At 44.8% G+C, this 17,250-nt stretch overlaps 1 protein-coding gene across 2 annotated transcripts in view; it reads right to left on the reverse strand.

The window, feature by feature from the left end:
* The window catches only part of LOC120943332 (CREB binding protein), a 98,719-nt gene that overhangs the window by 19,658 nt on the left and 61,811 nt on the right, over positions 1-17,250 (reverse strand). For both annotated transcript variants that reach the window (XM_040356567.1, XM_040356566.1), the window contains exons 5-15: positions 11,684-11,797; positions 9,871-10,095; positions 9,626-9,722; positions 6,363-6,509; positions 6,136-6,253; positions 5,238-5,430; positions 5,105-5,158; positions 2,797-2,924; positions 2,146-2,328; positions 1,347-1,799; positions 1,088-1,252 (exon numbers count right to left, since the gene is read on the reverse strand). In XM_040356567.1, coding sequence (XP_040212501.1) covers positions 1,088-1,252; positions 1,347-1,799; positions 2,146-2,328; positions 2,797-2,924; positions 5,105-5,158; positions 5,238-5,430; positions 6,136-6,253; positions 6,363-6,509; positions 9,626-9,722; positions 9,871-10,095; positions 11,684-11,797 — 1,877 coding nt within the window. The remainder of the gene's footprint in view (positions 1-1,087; positions 1,253-1,346; positions 1,800-2,145; positions 2,329-2,796; positions 2,925-5,104; positions 5,159-5,237; positions 5,431-6,135; positions 6,254-6,362; positions 6,510-9,625; positions 9,723-9,870; positions 10,096-11,683; positions 11,798-17,250) is intronic.

Raw genomic sequence — 17,250 nt, forward strand, 5'->3', positions numbered from 1 at the left:
TTTAATGAATTCAAGCTCTGCAAGCGGAGATAACATGCACTGCATTAATGCATTTACACAATTTTCCAGTAACCAGAACAGGTGATGACAGTTGCTCTTTTAAATCATCTCGATTTAAATCATAATTTTTAATCGAGCCTTTTTACTAGTGACCCTGGCACAGACCAGATTTTCAGAAATTCCTCATTACAAAACATTAAACAATAATTCTTATTTACACTGGAATTTATCATTACATACATGGCATGACAATCACATAAAACAGGCCAGCCAAATCAAGTGCCCTGCATGGGAAGACTTGCACACAGCTGTCACATTCAGTTAATTGCTTTAACATTTGAGGACTCTGTATGCTAGGAACCGGCTACATTCTAAAAGTTGGATCACTCCATTAGCATTTGCTGAAGACTAAAGCCACACACACGATTGGATTTCCATCGGACAAATCCCTGGAATTTTGTGCGAAGGGTGTTGGCCGTGAACTTGTTCTGCATACAGAAAGCAGAACATTTTCATCCAACATACATGAAACTACGTGTTTTTTCTGCTCTTGTGTACAGATGATCGGATAATCCGACAGCACACATGTGTTGTCGGAAAATCTGAGAGCATGCCATCCAACATTTGTTGTCGGGAAAGTCCGATGGAGCGTACAAACGGCTGGATTATCCGTCAAAAACCCTGCCATCACACAATTGTTGCCGGAAAATCTGATCGTGTGTACAAGGCTTAAGGTCGCCTGCTCAGGGTGGAATCTGTCCGCTGATCCCCGCTGAGCAGGTGGATGGCTGGTCTGTGTCCGATTATGCAGACAGGATACAGACACAGCCTGCTCTCCTCTATGGGCGATCACATGTAAATGGTCAGTCTGTCCATTTACACCTCAGGAGTTCCATCCAATCATCAGATGGTGAAATCCCCATCAGTTTTTAGCAGAAAGGATCAGATCTTGGCAGCCGTCACATCTGTTGACACCCGCCGCTTCATAGGAGATTGGAAGGTCTGATTGGGTACGCCTTAAAAACAGCCTGTGCTAAAGGGCCCTTAGTCATACTTTGCCACAATCTGTGCTGTAGTCAGTAGTCACCTCAGGTTTTGGCTCTACCACAGGCTCGCAAGGCTCCGGTTCCTCCATCTTGACCTCTTGCTTGACCTCCATCATCGGGTGATCAGGGGCCGACGGGTTGTCGGTGCTGGCAACTGAGGCAGGTGTGGGCACCCGGTTGTCAACACTTGCGGCAGGCTGGGATAACTAAAATCAAAAAACGGGACATTTTTCATTAAAGTCATCAATAAACAGTCTACAGAAGTTTAGCGTCACCTCTATAGAAACAAAAGTAACTTACTGGAGTGCCAGGGGCCGCTGCATGCACGGATGGTGGTTGCAGCGGAGCTGGTTGTGGTGTCGGCACAGACTGACTGGTCACAGGCGTAGGAGGCTGTGGAGTGAGCTGAGACTGAGCAGCCGCTTGTACAGTTGGGGTGCTCTGTGCCTGCATGGCATTGGGGACGGAGCCAGGTGTCGGCGCTGGTGTCTGTCCAGCTGGGGGCAGCGGAGTGGAAGGCTGCGCAGGTGCTGCTGGCTGTGGAGGAGTCATGCCACTCGGTGCTGGGTGTTGTGTTGGATGTTGCGTTGGGTGCTGGACTGGGGGCATGCCAGTAGGTGAAGCATTGACTGGAGGTGGTGTCTGATGAAGAGGAGATTGGGAGAGAGCTGGCCTTGGAAGCTGACTTGTTTGTGGACCCAACAAGTTCATGGAGTTGCTGATTGGCAAAGATGCGGTGGGTGCCTGTCCCTGCTGCATTGAAAAAAAACAAACACATTGCATTTTCCACATTTTTACATATTGATTAAATATTACATAGAATATATATATATTATATATGCGCGCGCGCACACACACACACCATCATTCCCTGCATTAGAGGAGCTCACAAATGTGTCTTGTAGCCAAACTCTCTAAAGCTAAATTGTGCAGAAGCAGTTAAGCCAACATTAGGTTGTTTGAACACAGAGAACATGCTAACTCCATGAAAACAAGTGCATGCTGAGAATTGAACCAGAACCCAATGTCACACTGAAAATGTATCTATTCCAACACCAATTATTCTTCCTCCTTTTTCACAAGCAAGACATTTCCTTACCTGTGATACAGCTGCCGCTGCCCCTGTCTGTCCAAGCGCCACTCCTAGTCCTCCAGTATTGGTTGGGAACTGCCCTTGCTGCAAGAATTGATTCTGTGTCTGTGCAGGACCCATCAAGTTACTTGCATGTGTTCCCATCATGCTCTGAGGCTGGGACATGCGGGAAGGAGACATCGCTGCCATCTAAAAGAATCATACAACCAAGAGCACTTTCAGAAAGATTCCACAGGATAAAATAGAATGTTCAAGCATGCCGACAATGCAATCTTAGCTAAATTTTCCAAATCTTAGCGACAGTGTCCAAAATTGACCTGAAACCTGAGATAAAGGTCTACAACATGGGTCTTCAAACTATGACCCTCCAGTTGTTCAGGAACTACAATTCCCATCATGTCTAGTCATGTCTGTGAATGTCAATGCCTCATGGTATGTGTAGTTCCGCAACAGCTGGAGGGCCGTAGTTTGAGGATCCCTGGTCTACAATGTCTAACCTTGGAGCCAGTAGTCCAAGGGACCTGCAGGTCCATAGGTAAAAAATAGACTAAAAAATAAATAAATAGTAAAAAGTACCAGCTTCCTTACATTGCTACCTGGTTCCAAAATCTACTGGGATCATCTAGACATTGTATAAACACAGACAGGGGTACTCACAGCTGGCACGGAGCCCATGTTGTTCATCTGCGTGGGGTGGTTAAGTGGGGATGCTGCACGAGGTCCCATTGGGCCAGAAGGAAGCTGTACATTTCCCAAGGGCATGCTGTTGAACTGGTTCATTCCTGCCGTATTAAAAATAAAATAAATTAACAGTGGGTAGACTAAAATTACCATATTTTGACCTGCTGCCTAGAGATTGGATGACCGTTATTAGACAAGTGTTTGTGTCCTACATGGCAGATACACAAATATCAAGCTCATTTGGGGTCATTGAAAATATGTTTGCTGGTAACATCAGTACATAACACACAGGTCTGTATGCTACACACTATATGTGCAAGTGATACGAAAGTGGCCCATAAAGTGCCATCTAATTTGGAATGTACTTTCCTTGCTAAAGAACATTATTTCTTATCAAGCTGTTATGGGTAATGTTCCACTTTGAGTTCATATATGGAAGTAGTAAGGTAGTTGATTAGGGGGCACTCCTACCAGACAGCACATTAACGGGTATTCTAAAAGACGAAAAATCTAATGGAGCATAAAGCTAGTAAATAAAGGATTTGATCTTCATTTCCTTAAACTATTCAGTAAAATACAGAGGGCCATAGAGTGAATGGCCAGACTACATAAGGAACATTAGGTCAATGCCTCCCCTCTAGGAAAACCCTCCCACGAAGGAGGAAGGAAGAAGACACTATAAAGTTTTTGGACTAAATCTCTACAGTGGAACCTTGGATTACGTGCATAATCCGCTCCAGGAGAATGCTTGTAATGCAAAGCACTCGCATATCAAAGCGAGTTTCCCCATAGAAGTCAATGGAAACGAAAATAAATTTGCTCCACATTGACTTCTATGGCATGCAATACCGCATGTGGCCGGGGGGGTCGTGCGCTGGAGAGACTCGGAAATACTTGGAGACAGCTCAGCTGCACTCGGGAACAGTGTTTCCGAGTATTACCAAATGGCTCCGAGTGTCACCGGCGCCCCCGCACCTCTGGCCAAATGCGGTACTGCACACCGCAGAGGCTTGAACATGGCTTGTTTTGCGAGACACTAGCAAACCGAATCAGGATTTGAAAAAAAAATTGCTTTGATTGCGAAACGCTCATTAATCGCGTTACTCGCAATCCGAGGTTTCACTGTATCTTGTTATCTACTTTTACTTTACAAAAAATAGTTGGAAGAAACTCTGCTCTCGAGAGGAAAATGCTTTCGGGAATTAAAGCCATCTCTTATTATTATACAGGATTTATATAAGGCTAGCAGCTTGCGCAGCGCTTTACACCATGAAGGCAGACAGGACATTTACAATACAATTCAATAAAGGAGGAATCGGAGTGCCCAGCGTGTTCGAGCTTTCTTATGCACAAGTATCCTGGTCTACCAAAACCTGAGGATTGCAGAAGGGAGAAGCAACGCTGCCCTCATCCAAGTATACAAAGTAAATATTTCAGCTGCTACTTCCAGACCAGCAAACCACCAACTTTCATTTCTAGTACAGTGTAGTTTGATTTATATTGTATATGGCTTCATCTTCTCACTTTATTAATGATTGTATTCATTGGATGTTAAAGCGGAGTTCCGGCCACAATTTCACTTTTGAAATATAAATACCCCTGTAATACACAAGCTTAATGTATTCTAGTAAAGTTAGTCTGTAAACTAAGGTCCGTTTTGTTAGGTTGTTACAGCATTTAGACACTTTATAAAAATAGAAATTGACTGTGGCCATCTTAAGTGTGGGCATCATGAAGCCAGACTGTATGACTTCCTGGATTTCAGCCTTGCAGATCTCGCACATGCTCAGTGCTACACAAACAGTGTCAGATCAGGTTTCAGCACCTGTGCTGTCCAAGTCACATGATTCTTTGAGACTGGGGAGTGCACAGACTCCTGGAAAGTTACACCCACTACATTCCCAGGAGTCTGTGCGGTGTAGGTTAGGAAGCATTAAGCACCTAGGTGCAGGAAGAGGGAAGATTAACTATTCTGCCTAGCAACAACACTTTGAAGGCATCTAAAAAAAAAAAAAAAAAAAAAATTGTAAAGGACTAATGAATTTTTTTTAAAACTACTGATGTAATGTTATATTTATGGGTGGAACTCCACTTTAATATTTATATCATTGTATAATTTTCATTGAGAGTTTTATTGTTAGAGGTTTTGTGCACTCTTAATTATTTCTTTATTCCCAGTGACCTCCACCCCTCCACCTAAACCAAGTTCATTTTGCCATACAGAAAAAAATAAATAAAAAACCCACAACAGTGAAAAAGGCAAACCAATAAAAATTTGCAATACCTGAAGCCATTGGCATTCTATTCATAGACACTGAAGACATTGGCAGAGGGCCATCTGAAAGGTGAAAGAGATGGGGGTAAGTACAAAACGTTTACAGAAGAACGCTGCTTAATCTCAACCCGGTGTTACTTACTGGCTGGTCGGACAGCCTGTGCTTGGCCTAGTGCAGCAGCCGCAGCCTGTGGAAGAGCCGGTGCCTGTGTTCCAGGTGTCTGTAAGGCCTGACTTCCCATAATCCCTTGTTTCTGTAGACGAGACCTTCGCTTCTCCTCCAGCTCCTTTTGGATTTTGTAGATTTTCTCTGCCAGTAAATGGTAGTACTCATCCTGGATAAAAGGCAAACGCAATGAAGTAGACAAACAAATTGTAGTTGAAGCTAAACATTCTCACACTTTCTACCTATTCTGCATAAGACAGCTCAATTACTTTTCTTTCCTTCTTTGCCATGTTGGGTCCTAACCCCGCCCATCTCCTCCAGCCACTGTTGATCTGACAACCTCTAGACGGACTAAAACAAGAAAATGCATGCATGTACCTTCTGGCTGTGTATAGTGTAGCTTGCTAATGCAGCAGTGCATGTAGAGCCCAGAGGTTCTATTTTTCTATGCAAAAGTAAACCCACCAACAGTAATGTTTAGATTTGGTCGAAGTCGGCGGGGGTGCTGTCATGGTCAACATCCTTCTGAAAACGACACCTGCCCTCGCTCTCATGCTGACCCCATGAACTTAGTATTCAACCTTGGAGAAACATATGAACCAGTGAACCTAAAATTTTATACTATATTAGATGCCACATTAAATAGAACCTCCCGATTGGTGCATTTAGTTTCCTTACATTACCTTATTTAATATAAAAGGTTAATCTTGTTGGCATAGTAGGCCTGGTGACCATCATATCAGTCTTGCATGTTTTACCCCCTCTAGCCTAAGGCCAGCTTATGGAAATGCAACGATTAAGACATTAATGGTTTATTGTGATTCAATCAAACAGCTTTGCACTGACCACCAGAAACCCCCTGGTCAATACATACCCTGCTGTTGGCAGACTCATACATGTCACCCTCAACCTTCCTAGCGTAAGCCACCAGGTTTTCCATGCGCCGATCTTTCAGGGCAGCTGGGTCAGGTGTGGGGAAGATTGCTTGCACACTGTAGTAAAAAGATATGGTATACAATATTCATTGTTGTGAAACGGTATATTTCACATGTTACAACTGTACCATAACACTAAATCATCTCTCCTGTGTGATTCACTTACAGTTTGTGGACAAGGTGGTTTCGAAGATCCTGAGTCACGTGTTCATGCCAGGCTTTTCTCACTCCTGTTGTAGAAGGTGGTGCTGCAGTAGGCATGGTACCCAAGTTACCAACATTACTGGGGTTGGTGCCATCGCTCAGTAAAGAACTGGAATGGAGGGAAAAAGGTTCACAGGGATTAGTTATGTACATTTTTAATGAAGCTTTACTAGGATAGAAGAGTTGCTGAGATTACAAGAAACTCTAAAAATAGCTAATGTAACCCCTTCTCTGCAGACCACATGAAACCTTTAACAGTGCACAGTTCTTTTATACGGCACACTATGATCACCAACATCCAGTTAAAACCCAGAAAAGTCACCACATGACTTCAGCATGCCCAATCATGCCAGAGTGGGGAGAAGCCAATTCTGGGAGAGCTGGAGAAGAAAGAAGGAGGGGATCTGAAGTACACAGAATGTATCCCTAAGGCTCGTGCATGAGATATGTAAATCACCTGTCATTTACAGCAAGGGAGACAACCTGACTCCTATTTCTCTGTCAGTTTTTATCTCAATGAAAACAAGATAAGAGGACTGCTCAGAGGTGGATTAACTCTCCGTGGCAAGACTGGACACAGATAACATGAAATCCTATACTGTACAAGGAGCAAGCCTCAATTAAAAAATGATTTTTTTTGGGGGTTTACATTCACTTTAATGCAGTTCTCAAAACAAGATATATATGCATTTTTTTTTTCTTTCCATAAAGATTTTATTGAAAGTAGAAAGAGAACAATGTTACAGACAATACAGTGTCAACATTATATATTACATGCAAAATCCAGGAGAGCTACAACATATTGCTATGCTTGAGATTTAGGAACCAGCAAGACAAATATGGTTAGAGTCATACAGCATTTTCGTTAGCCCCACATAAGCTTCCAACTATCATATATCTCCCAGGGTGGAAGTAGAGTAAGGTATCAAGGATGAGAGATACTGGGATATTCATAATCATGGGCCTCTGGATCCTTTTACACAGCATAACTCATAACCCGTTGTGGCCTGTTACCTACATATACCGGTTCTATACCTGTCACTAAGTTACCCCTGTTGTAGGCAGTATGGGTGGATAGGGACGGCATAACTCCATCCCGTCCTCCCAGCAGTAACAGAGAGAGAAGAGAAAGGAGAAGAAAGAACAATCCCAGTGTAGGGGGGGAATGAGAGAGGGGAGAAAAAGAGGGGGGAGAGAAAGAGAAAGAGAAAAAGAAAGAAGAGAAGAAGAGAAAAAAAAAAAAGGGGGGAGGGGATACTACATGAAGGGGAACGCCTTAACTCAAGATCATATAGCTGAGGAGATAAGTGAGGAGGGGGGTGGGGAAGCCCACTACCCTCTCCGTCCCTATCATATTGGAATAAGATTGGACCAGAGAGGTCCCAGACCAGATACCAACCGGACCTAAAATCACCAGCTGTCAATCAGCACTGTAGCTCTCCACTAGGGGGGACTGCAGGGGAAAGGCTCCAGTTAAAGCGGAGTTCCAACCACAATTAGCATTTTTTAAATGCATGTCCTTTCATCATGCGTTTTTATAATATAAATCCGGTCACTTACTATTTTACAATCCGCCGCCGATCCGCATAGATATTCAAAAAGATAGTTTATAAAACTATATCTACACCGTTGTCATTTTGCTTGTGGGCATTGTGAAGCCTACAAGCACTTACTTCCTGGAAGTCTTGGATGGGTAGTGATAATTGGGTAGCGCACTGCATCCTGGGAAATGACGACACACATTTCCCAGGAGCATTAGAGGGAGATGATGTCAGAATCCTAGGTGGTTTCAAAGGCAGATTTTGTGGGACCGCATAGCAACAGGCATTTCCAGATGAGTAAAAAAATAAATTTTTCTTTTTTTTTCCTTTTTTAGGTGTAAGCTACAGTTTAAAGCAAAATTGTTTTTTTGATGGAACCTCCACTTTAAGCTTGCTTCTGAGCTCCATCTTGTACCTTCCACAGTACCTTCTATTGCAACTTGTGCTCTCAGGCCTTGACAGGTAAGAGGGTAAATTTGTCCGACAAATTCGTTTCTTTTTTAACCTTTAAATGATTCCTATTAATGTGCTCCACCATCACAGCATGTTTCCCTATTGTCTGGTCAGTAAATCGTTTTTTTTCTTTTCCTCCTCTCAGTAAAATGATGAGACCAACATCTAGATTTTGGAAACATTTCCACAGTTTGATTTCTGCTGAAAGCAGAGCTGCAATTTGCAAATATTGTGAGAAGAAACATTCTTTTCCAAATGCTACAAGGAAGAAAAAAACACATCCTGCCATGTCAGAGGTGCCCTAAATACACAAAAAAATACTTTATGGAATTAAATGAAAACCAGAATAAAAGTGCGAGAAGCTTGTGTCCAGAGTTCTCATTACAGAAACACTCTTTCTACTGCTTATGGATCATCACAAAAGTGTTTCTTCTCCAGCAGCATCTTCAAGGAAGGAAGTCTTACAAACCAGGGCCTCCCAAAAATAAAAAAATCCCTTATAATTTATAGAGAGAAAAAAAACACCTGAAAATATCAATATTAAATCATGCTCTTGCAAGATAAATATATGCTTCTGGATCAGCATTGTCAACTGAAAATGCATATGGGCAGGAAGCTTTTACATTATTACGAGGGAAAGGGGGATGGGTATCTGTTCTCATGTATAGGTGAAATTTTCTCATCATAAACAGTCTTTGTTATTCCATTTGTAATAAAAAATACAATTTTAAATAGCAAGTTTAGTTTATTTACTGAAGGAGCTGATTTCTAGCATAACACTTATATACACACTGCATTTCACATTCCCAGTGTAACAAAGTGACTTTCAATTTGTAAAACTACTCCACACTGGATTATTTTTAAATTTCTCCAACCCCCACCCCCCCCCCCCCCAGAAAAAAGGTGTCCCCCCCCATAGCTTCAAAAAATTTCAAGAAATTTTACATTTGCACTTAATGTCCAATCAGCTGTTCTGTCGGCCGTTCTTGATGCTTGAGGTATAACTAAAAAACATTTTTTGTCTCGTCTTAGATATAGTAGGAAGGAAAAAAAAAATGGAAAAAACATTGTTTAAATACACTAAAAAACAATCCTAGATTAGCTCTTCCTACAACAATTTGAAAGAAAAAGCTTGATAGGTCTGCAGCATATAAATCTCAGTCACCCTGTCCAGTCCCTTACAAAACCTCTCAAAATTCTAACCACATGTTAACAAGAGCACCTCACTCACTTTGTGTTTGCCAGGGCTGTGGGAAGAGCGGGTTCACTGATCAGGTTGGCCTGTTGGTCAGCAGCCATTCCACCAGCTGAGTGATTCATTGGAGAACCTACAAGCAGAAAAATATTACTCACCATAAGACACAAAAGGTGCTATAAAACAAATCAATCATGCATTTTGTCATTCATAAAGGTGGCAAGGGTTTCCAAAATGTAAAATCCAGCGACTGCCAAGCCGCAAACAACCCAACTACTCACCCAATGTACCCAGGCCACGGATCTGCTGATGAACTTGGGTCTGTGTAGGCTGCTGCCCAGGGCCCTGAGACTGGTTACCGTAAGGAAGTCCCAGTGCAGCATATGCCCTCTGCATGGAACTAGGATCAATGGGATTGGGACTACTTAACGATGGAGCCGATTGCTGGGTGCCACCTACTGTCCCAATTGTGTTCTGCACCCCACTGGAAGGGGATCCCAGGAGAGCTGTGAAAGAACAGATTAGAAGTACATGTATTTAAAATGGACACAAAACACACAAATGCACCATCTATGCAACTGAATTAAACAGCTTTTCTAATATAAAGAAACGTTCTTTTATTGTTTCCAGAAGTGGAAAAATGACAGCAAGTTTTAGGAGGTAACAATCAAACATGGAGACCAAGGGAACAAGTGCCTACATTGCTCAAATAAGCCTAAAGTTGCCAAGGCATGCATCCCTCTCTGTTGGAGATCGGAGAACCCACCGGCTAAGTCCTTATGGTTCTCTAAAGTGAACGAACTGAGAAACATGGAAGATCTCACGGCCACCTTGCACAACAGGGAGGAGACCTTTCGGGAGACCCTGGAATCATTTCATCTACACGGACGAGTATCTCCGTGAAGTGGCTAGGTCTGGTTGACCCACAGGGCTTGCCTTGCCTCCTGGTCGGGGGATACTCTCACACTTCTTTCTGTTATTCTATTCTCTTGTTCTCTCCCCCCTCTTTCTCTGGCCCCTCCCCCCGTCTTTTAAGGGTCGTTCTCTGCCTTCTCCTTTTTCTCTCCCCCCTCCTCTTTTTGCTGATGTCCTTTCCCCTTCGCTATCATCCAATAATAGACCTTTTCACCTTGAACCTGCACTATCCTGTGAATGCCGATAGCTATGTGGGCCTTTTATCTGGGCCCGTCTGGTTGTTGGTTTCCTCTGCCCCCAATACTGTTAATAAAATACAAAATGTTACTGTATAGTATAGCACCTTATGCATTTCTAGAGGTTATTGGTCATATAATCATCTGTTTGGTTGCCTCTAAGGCCTCATACTCGACTCCGGTATCTTTCACCTACCATTTATGCCTTGTCAACAGTACTCTACTGAAGGGTTTCTGTCAATTTAGTTTGGCGACCCCCTTCTTGTTATCTCTTTGTGTGACCTATACTAGATGCTGACACTGTATGTATTTTCTACTTGAAAATAAAGGAATTATAAAAAAAAAAAAATTAAGCCTAAAGTTGAATGCTAGCTGTAATATTTTTTCTCCTTCTGAATCCTGGCGATTGCTCAGTGCTAAACGATGGTTTCACCGTGATCAAAACAGATGAAGAATTAGAGAAAAATGGACCCATTAGCCAAAAATATTTTGTGGCTGATTTTCATTATCTTTCATTACACTCCAGCCTTGGTTAAATCTGCATATGTATGTTGACCAGTATCTACCTCCAATGGGCATGAAGCTAAAACAAAAAGGACAAATGTCTTCTAGAATAAAGCCCAGTAAGGCATATTCGTTTTTTGTAAACTAATATAGGCAGTCTGCAACCCGAAGCATCCAAGTGAACAAGTGTTTTTTGCTACAAAAAAAAAAAAAAAACACCTTACGCGTTTTAGCCAGGTGGCCTTAATCATAGCGGGCTTCATTTGCATTTTGTATGGGTGACTGGAAGACACCTGGAGCCCGAGCACTGACTGCTCAACTACCCATCATGATTTATTGGGATTCCGATTACGTTCATTTTTTTCCCTTTAGTGTCTTATCCTAATATTCAAGGTTTATACAACATAAGCACACAAATACTACCATCAAAGACACTTACGCTGCTGGTTCCTCTTGTCACTGGCATTCTTTAAAGGTAGGCACACAGGACAGTCATGCCGCGTGCAGTTTTTCCAGTGAGAAATGATCTGTCTTGAGGAAGCGCAATGGGCAACTGTAGGAGAAAAATATAAAACATTTGCCAAGTCTATGCAAAAAAAAGAGATTTTTAATACAGCTTACCTGTAAAATCTTTTTCTTGGAGTACATCACGGGACACAGAGCGGCATTCATTACTATATGGGTTATATGGAGTACCTTCAGGTGTAGACACTGGCAATCTTCAAACAGGAAATGCCCCTCCCTATATAACCCCCTCCCATAGGAGGAGTACCTCAGTTTTGTAGCAAGCAGTATGCCTCCCAAAATGGTCCTCAAAAGAGGGGTGGGAGCTCTGTGTCCCGTGATGTACTCCAAGAAAAAGATTTTACAGGTAAGCTGTATTAAAAATCTCTTTTTCTTTATCGTTACATCACGGGACACAGAGCGGCATTCATTACTATATGGGATGTCCCAAAGCAATGCTTACAATGAGGGGAGGGAGAACATCTCCAAGACAAAAGGATTTAATTTAGAGATATACTCAAATCATAATAAATCCAACTTAGAGAAAAATAATCTTAAATTTTAAATTTAACTCAAAAAAAAGAGGAGCCCCCGGAATCCGAGGGTCTCAAACTGCAGCCTGCAGCACTGCCTGCCCGAAGGCAGTATCAGTATTCCTTCTTACGTCCAACTTGTAGAATTTTGTAAATGTGTGGACAGAAGACCAGGTTGCCGCCTTGCAAACTTGAGCCATAGAGATCTGGTGGTGTGCTGCCCAGGAGGCGCCCATGGCTCTAGTAGAATGAGCCTTTAATGATACTGGAGGAGGCAACCCTTTCAAGCCGTAGGCCTGAGTGATCAATTGCTTAATCCACCTAGAAATGGTGGACTTTGCAGCTGCCTGCCCCTTCTTGGGCCCATCCGGCAGAATAAACAGCACATCTGTTTTCCGGATCTTCTCTGTAGCTTTAAGATAGGCCTTCATGGCCCTGACAATATCCAAGGTATGCAGCAACCATTCCTTTCTGGAAGTAGGTTTAGGGAAGAAGGATGGTAATACCAAATCCTGGTTCAAATGAAAACTGGATATGACCTTCGGTAAGAAGGAAGGATGAGGGCGGAGAACGACCTTGTCCTTATGAAATATAAGATATGGTTCCTTACAGGATAAGGCTGCCAGTTCCGAAACTCTTCTTGCGGAAACTATGGCAACCAAAAACACCAACTTCCTTGTCAGTAGAACCAAAGGAACTTCAGCCAACGGCTCAAACGGTTGTTTCTGTAAACTCGACAGAACAAGATTTAAATCCCACGGGCAAAGCGGGGATTTAACTGGAGGTTTAATACGTAAGACCCCTTGAAGGAAGGTCTTAACCAGCGAGTGGGTGGCCAGTGGCCGCTGAAACCACACTGACAGGGCAGAAATCTGTCCTTTGATTGTGCTTAATGCCAATCCTTTATCCACTCCTAGCTGGAGAAAACTTAAAACTCTATCTATGGTGAACTTGCGAGGAAGCCATAGCTTGGACTCGCACCAGCCTATATAGGCCTTCCAGACCCTGTGATAAATCACCCTAGAGACCGGTTTCCTGGCTCTGATTAGGGTAGAGATTACTTTCTGAGACAGACCTCTACCCCTGAGAATCAAGGATTCAGCTTCCAGGCCGTCAAATTTAGATGCCGTAAGGCAGGGTGGAGGATCGGACCTTGCGATAGCAGGTCTGGCCTTAGAGGCAGAGTCCAAGGGTTTCCCACTACCATCCTTAGGATTAGTGAGTACCAAGCCCTTCTGGGCCATGCTGGAGCTACCAGGATAACTGGTATGTGCTCCACCCGGATCCTGCGCAGCAGGCGGGGTAGTAACTGGAGCGGGGGAAACGCATAAAGAAGCTTGAACTGATGCCAAGGGCAAACCAGAGCATCGGTTCCGCAGGCCATCGGATCCCTTGAGCGGGACATGAACCTGTCTAGCTTCTTGTTGAGTCTCGATGCCATGATATCCACGTCCGGCACTCCCCATCTTTGGCAGAGTGCTTGAAAGACTTGTGGATGCAGAGACCATTCCCCCGGCCATAGAGTCTGGCGGCTTAAGAAGTCCGCCTGAAAGTTGTCCACTCCGGGAATGAATATTGCCGATATGCAGGGCACATGAGCCTCTGCCCATAGGAGAATCAAGCTCACTTCTCTCTGAGTGGCCTGACTCCTGGTCCCCCCTTGGTGATTTATGTATGCCACTGCCGTGGCTTTGTCTGATTGAATTCTCACCGGCAGCCCCTGCAATTTCGACGTCCAAGCCCTGAGGGCTAGTCGAACAGCTCTGAGCTCCAAGATGTTGATGGGTAAAAGCTTCTCTAGCTTTGTCCAAATACCTTGGCGAGTGGAACCATCCACAATCGCTCCCCAGCCCGTCAGGCTGGCGTCTGTGGTCACTATCTTCCAAGCCACTGGGCTGAAAGACCTCCCCTTCAGTAGATTCTGAGGGTCTAACCACCAACACAGACTTTGTCGGACTCTTGATGAGAGAGGCAACGGGATATCCAAGGCCTGTGGCCTTCTGCTCCATGCTGACAGGATGGCTGCCTGCAGGATGCGAGTGTGGCTCTGGGCGTATGGCACCGCCTCGAAAGTAGCCACCATCTTGCCTAGTAATCTCATACATAGGCGAATAGTCGGTTCTTTCTTGCTTAGAACCAGTAGGATTAATTCCTTGATGGCTTTGACCTTCCTCAGAGGTAGGAACACCCCTTGTTGTTCTGTGTCTAATCTCATGCCGAGATATTCCAACTGCCTTGTGGGCTGGAATGCTGACTTCTCTCGATTTAGGACCCAGCCGAACCTCTCGAGGTATTGGACCGTGAGGGCCACTGCTCGTTCCAAGCCGGGAGACGAGTGGTCTATGACTAGGAGGTCGTCCAGGTATGCTAGGATCGTGACCCCTTGGATCCTTAGCTTGGCTAGGATTGGAGCTAGAACCTTCGTGAACACCCGGGGGGCCGTAGCCAACCCGAAGGGAAGCGTCACGAATTGGAAATGACGCGAAGCCACCATAAAGCGTAGATATCTTTGATGTGGCTGATAAATTGGAACATGAAGGTAGGCATCCTTTATGTCTATGGACGCCATGAAGTCGTCCTTTTGGAGTGTGGCAGCTGCTGACCGCACGGATTCCATCCGAAATGAGCGGACTTTTAAGTATGCATTTACCATCTTTAGGTCCAAAATTGGCCTGACATCTCCATTGGGCTTTGGGATGATGAATAGGTTGGAGTAGAAACCCAGCCCCTGTTCCAGGACTGGTACCTCTACTATCACTTCCTGGGAAAGTAGATGATCTAGAGCCGACTTTAATGCGGCTCCTTTCTCCAGATCGTTTGGAATCCTCGACTCCTGGAAATGAGGAGGAGGAAACCTTAGGAATTCTAGCTTGTAGCCTGTGGCCACGGAAGACCGTACCCACTCGTCGGGAATGCTGGCTTCCCAAATCTCCGAAAAGAGTCGCAGCCTTCCCCCCACCTTCGTGGGTGGGGGCGCCCCTTCATGAGGTAGACTTGGGGGCTGGTTTTGCCGGCTTGCGAAACCACTGCCTCTTGCCCCTAACAGCCTGTCCTCTTGATCTGCTGTTGAAGCCGAAGTTTGTTCTTGCAGGAGGCCGTCGATACTGCTTGGCATTAGAGGGCCCCTGCCCAGGGGAGGACTGTCGTTTAAACGCAGGCCCCTGAACCCTCTTCTTAGTTGGCAAGAGAGTACTCTTGCCGCTTGAAATGGTCTGAATGTATTTATCTAAGTCCTCTCCGAAGAGCCGTCCTCCATGGAAGGGAAACCCTGCCAGGAGCTTCTTGCATGGGGGCTCAGCCTCCCAGCTTTTTAACCATAAGAGTCTTCTCATATGGATAAGGGATAATGATAAACGTGACGCTTGTTGGATAGAATCCTTGATTGCGTCTACCGTAAAACATATGGCTTTAGGGACATCCGAAAATTCTTCTGCCTGCTCGGCAGGAATAAATTCAAGCATTTGTTTAAATTGATCCGATAAAGCTTGAGCGACTCCAATCGCAGCCACGGCTGGCTGTACTACTGCCCCTGCAGAAGTGAAGGAGTTCTTAAGTAGGGCTTCCAAGCGTCTATCAACTGGATCTTTGAAAACCTGTACGTTTTCTACAGGACATGTTAACGATTTGTTAACACATGAGATGGCTGCGTCTACTGCAGGAGAAGCCCATCTCTTGGAAAACTTTTCTTCCATAGGATATAAGACAGAAAATTTCTTAGGTGGAAAGAAAACCTTGTCTGGTTTGTTCCACTCTTGGAACAAGACTCCCTCTAAGAGAGGATGGATCGGAAACACAGCCCTGCTTTGAGGCGCCCTCAGTGAGCCCAAAGCTGAAACCGTCGATACCTGGAGATCTGGTACAGGCAGGTTGAATGCCTTATGGACCAAGTCCGTCAAGCCCTGAATCCACCAGCTCTCCCTCAGGGAGACTGCCCCAGACTCCTCTGTATCCGGATCTTCGATCCCTGAACCTACTTGGTCTCTGTCCAATAGGTCGTCCAATTCCCCAGAGGAAAGGACCTCCTCTTCCGAGGGTCCGCGCACGGGTGACGGAGATCTATTCCGCTTACTACCCCGCATGGCTGCGGCTATCATTTCTCCCATGCTTCTCCGCATCTCATTTAAAGAGGCGAGTAACACCTCCTCCGTGACCACCTTAGGGTTGGGTTGACTCGCGTCAGCTCTAGCCCCAGACCCCGATGGCCCAACGGCTCCCTGTGGGGAAAGCAGCGGCATAGCTCTATCCGAGACCTCAGACTCTGCGGGGGAATCCCCACCTTTTGTACCCTCTGATCTTGATGCCATGGTACAATACCGAGGTACACCTGCTACTTATTGGTACCTGGGACTTATAATAGTTAAATGCCCAAACACCTGTTTGGGGGAAAAAAAAAATGTTTCCTCTACCCTAGATGACACTTTTTTTTTTTTTTTTTTTTTTTTTTTTTTCAAAGAAAAACTTTTCTTCTCCTTTTTTTTTTTTTTTTTCAATCTAGGCAAGAAAAAACATTCTATCCCCCTGAGTAGTATTGCCAAAGAAAAGACTATGAGATGGAAAAGAAAACCAGCCTATTCCTAGGCTAAACCACAATCTTCTGAAGACTGTAGTATTCTTTCTGGCCACTGTGTGTCCTCAGCGCCCCGTGCTTCCCTCCAGTCCTTCCTCCCTTAAGCCAGAGAAATGAATGAGCTGTGGCATCTAAGGAAGGGCCGCCCCTTCCTTTAAACCACTGACCCGCCCTTCCCCCCCCAGCTAAAACGGCGCCAAATGCGTCTATAACACGTGCACGCGCACCGCGCGCGCGCCCGCGACGGGGGGGGGGGTTGGGAGGAAGGGCCTCTCTGTTCCTGCAGCCGCAGGCCTGTGAACACACGAGGAGGTCAGCGTTTTGCCTGCCTTGCAGGCATGAGGGAGAGGACTGGATAGAGCATCGCCTGGAGGCTTGCAGGTAAGCATAGCTCTCTGACAC

Source organism: Rana temporaria, chromosome 6, assembly GCF_905171775.1.
Source record: "Rana temporaria chromosome 6, aRanTem1.1, whole genome shotgun sequence".
In the NCBI taxonomy this organism is placed as follows: Eukaryota; Metazoa; Chordata; class Amphibia; order Anura; family Ranidae; genus Rana; species Rana temporaria.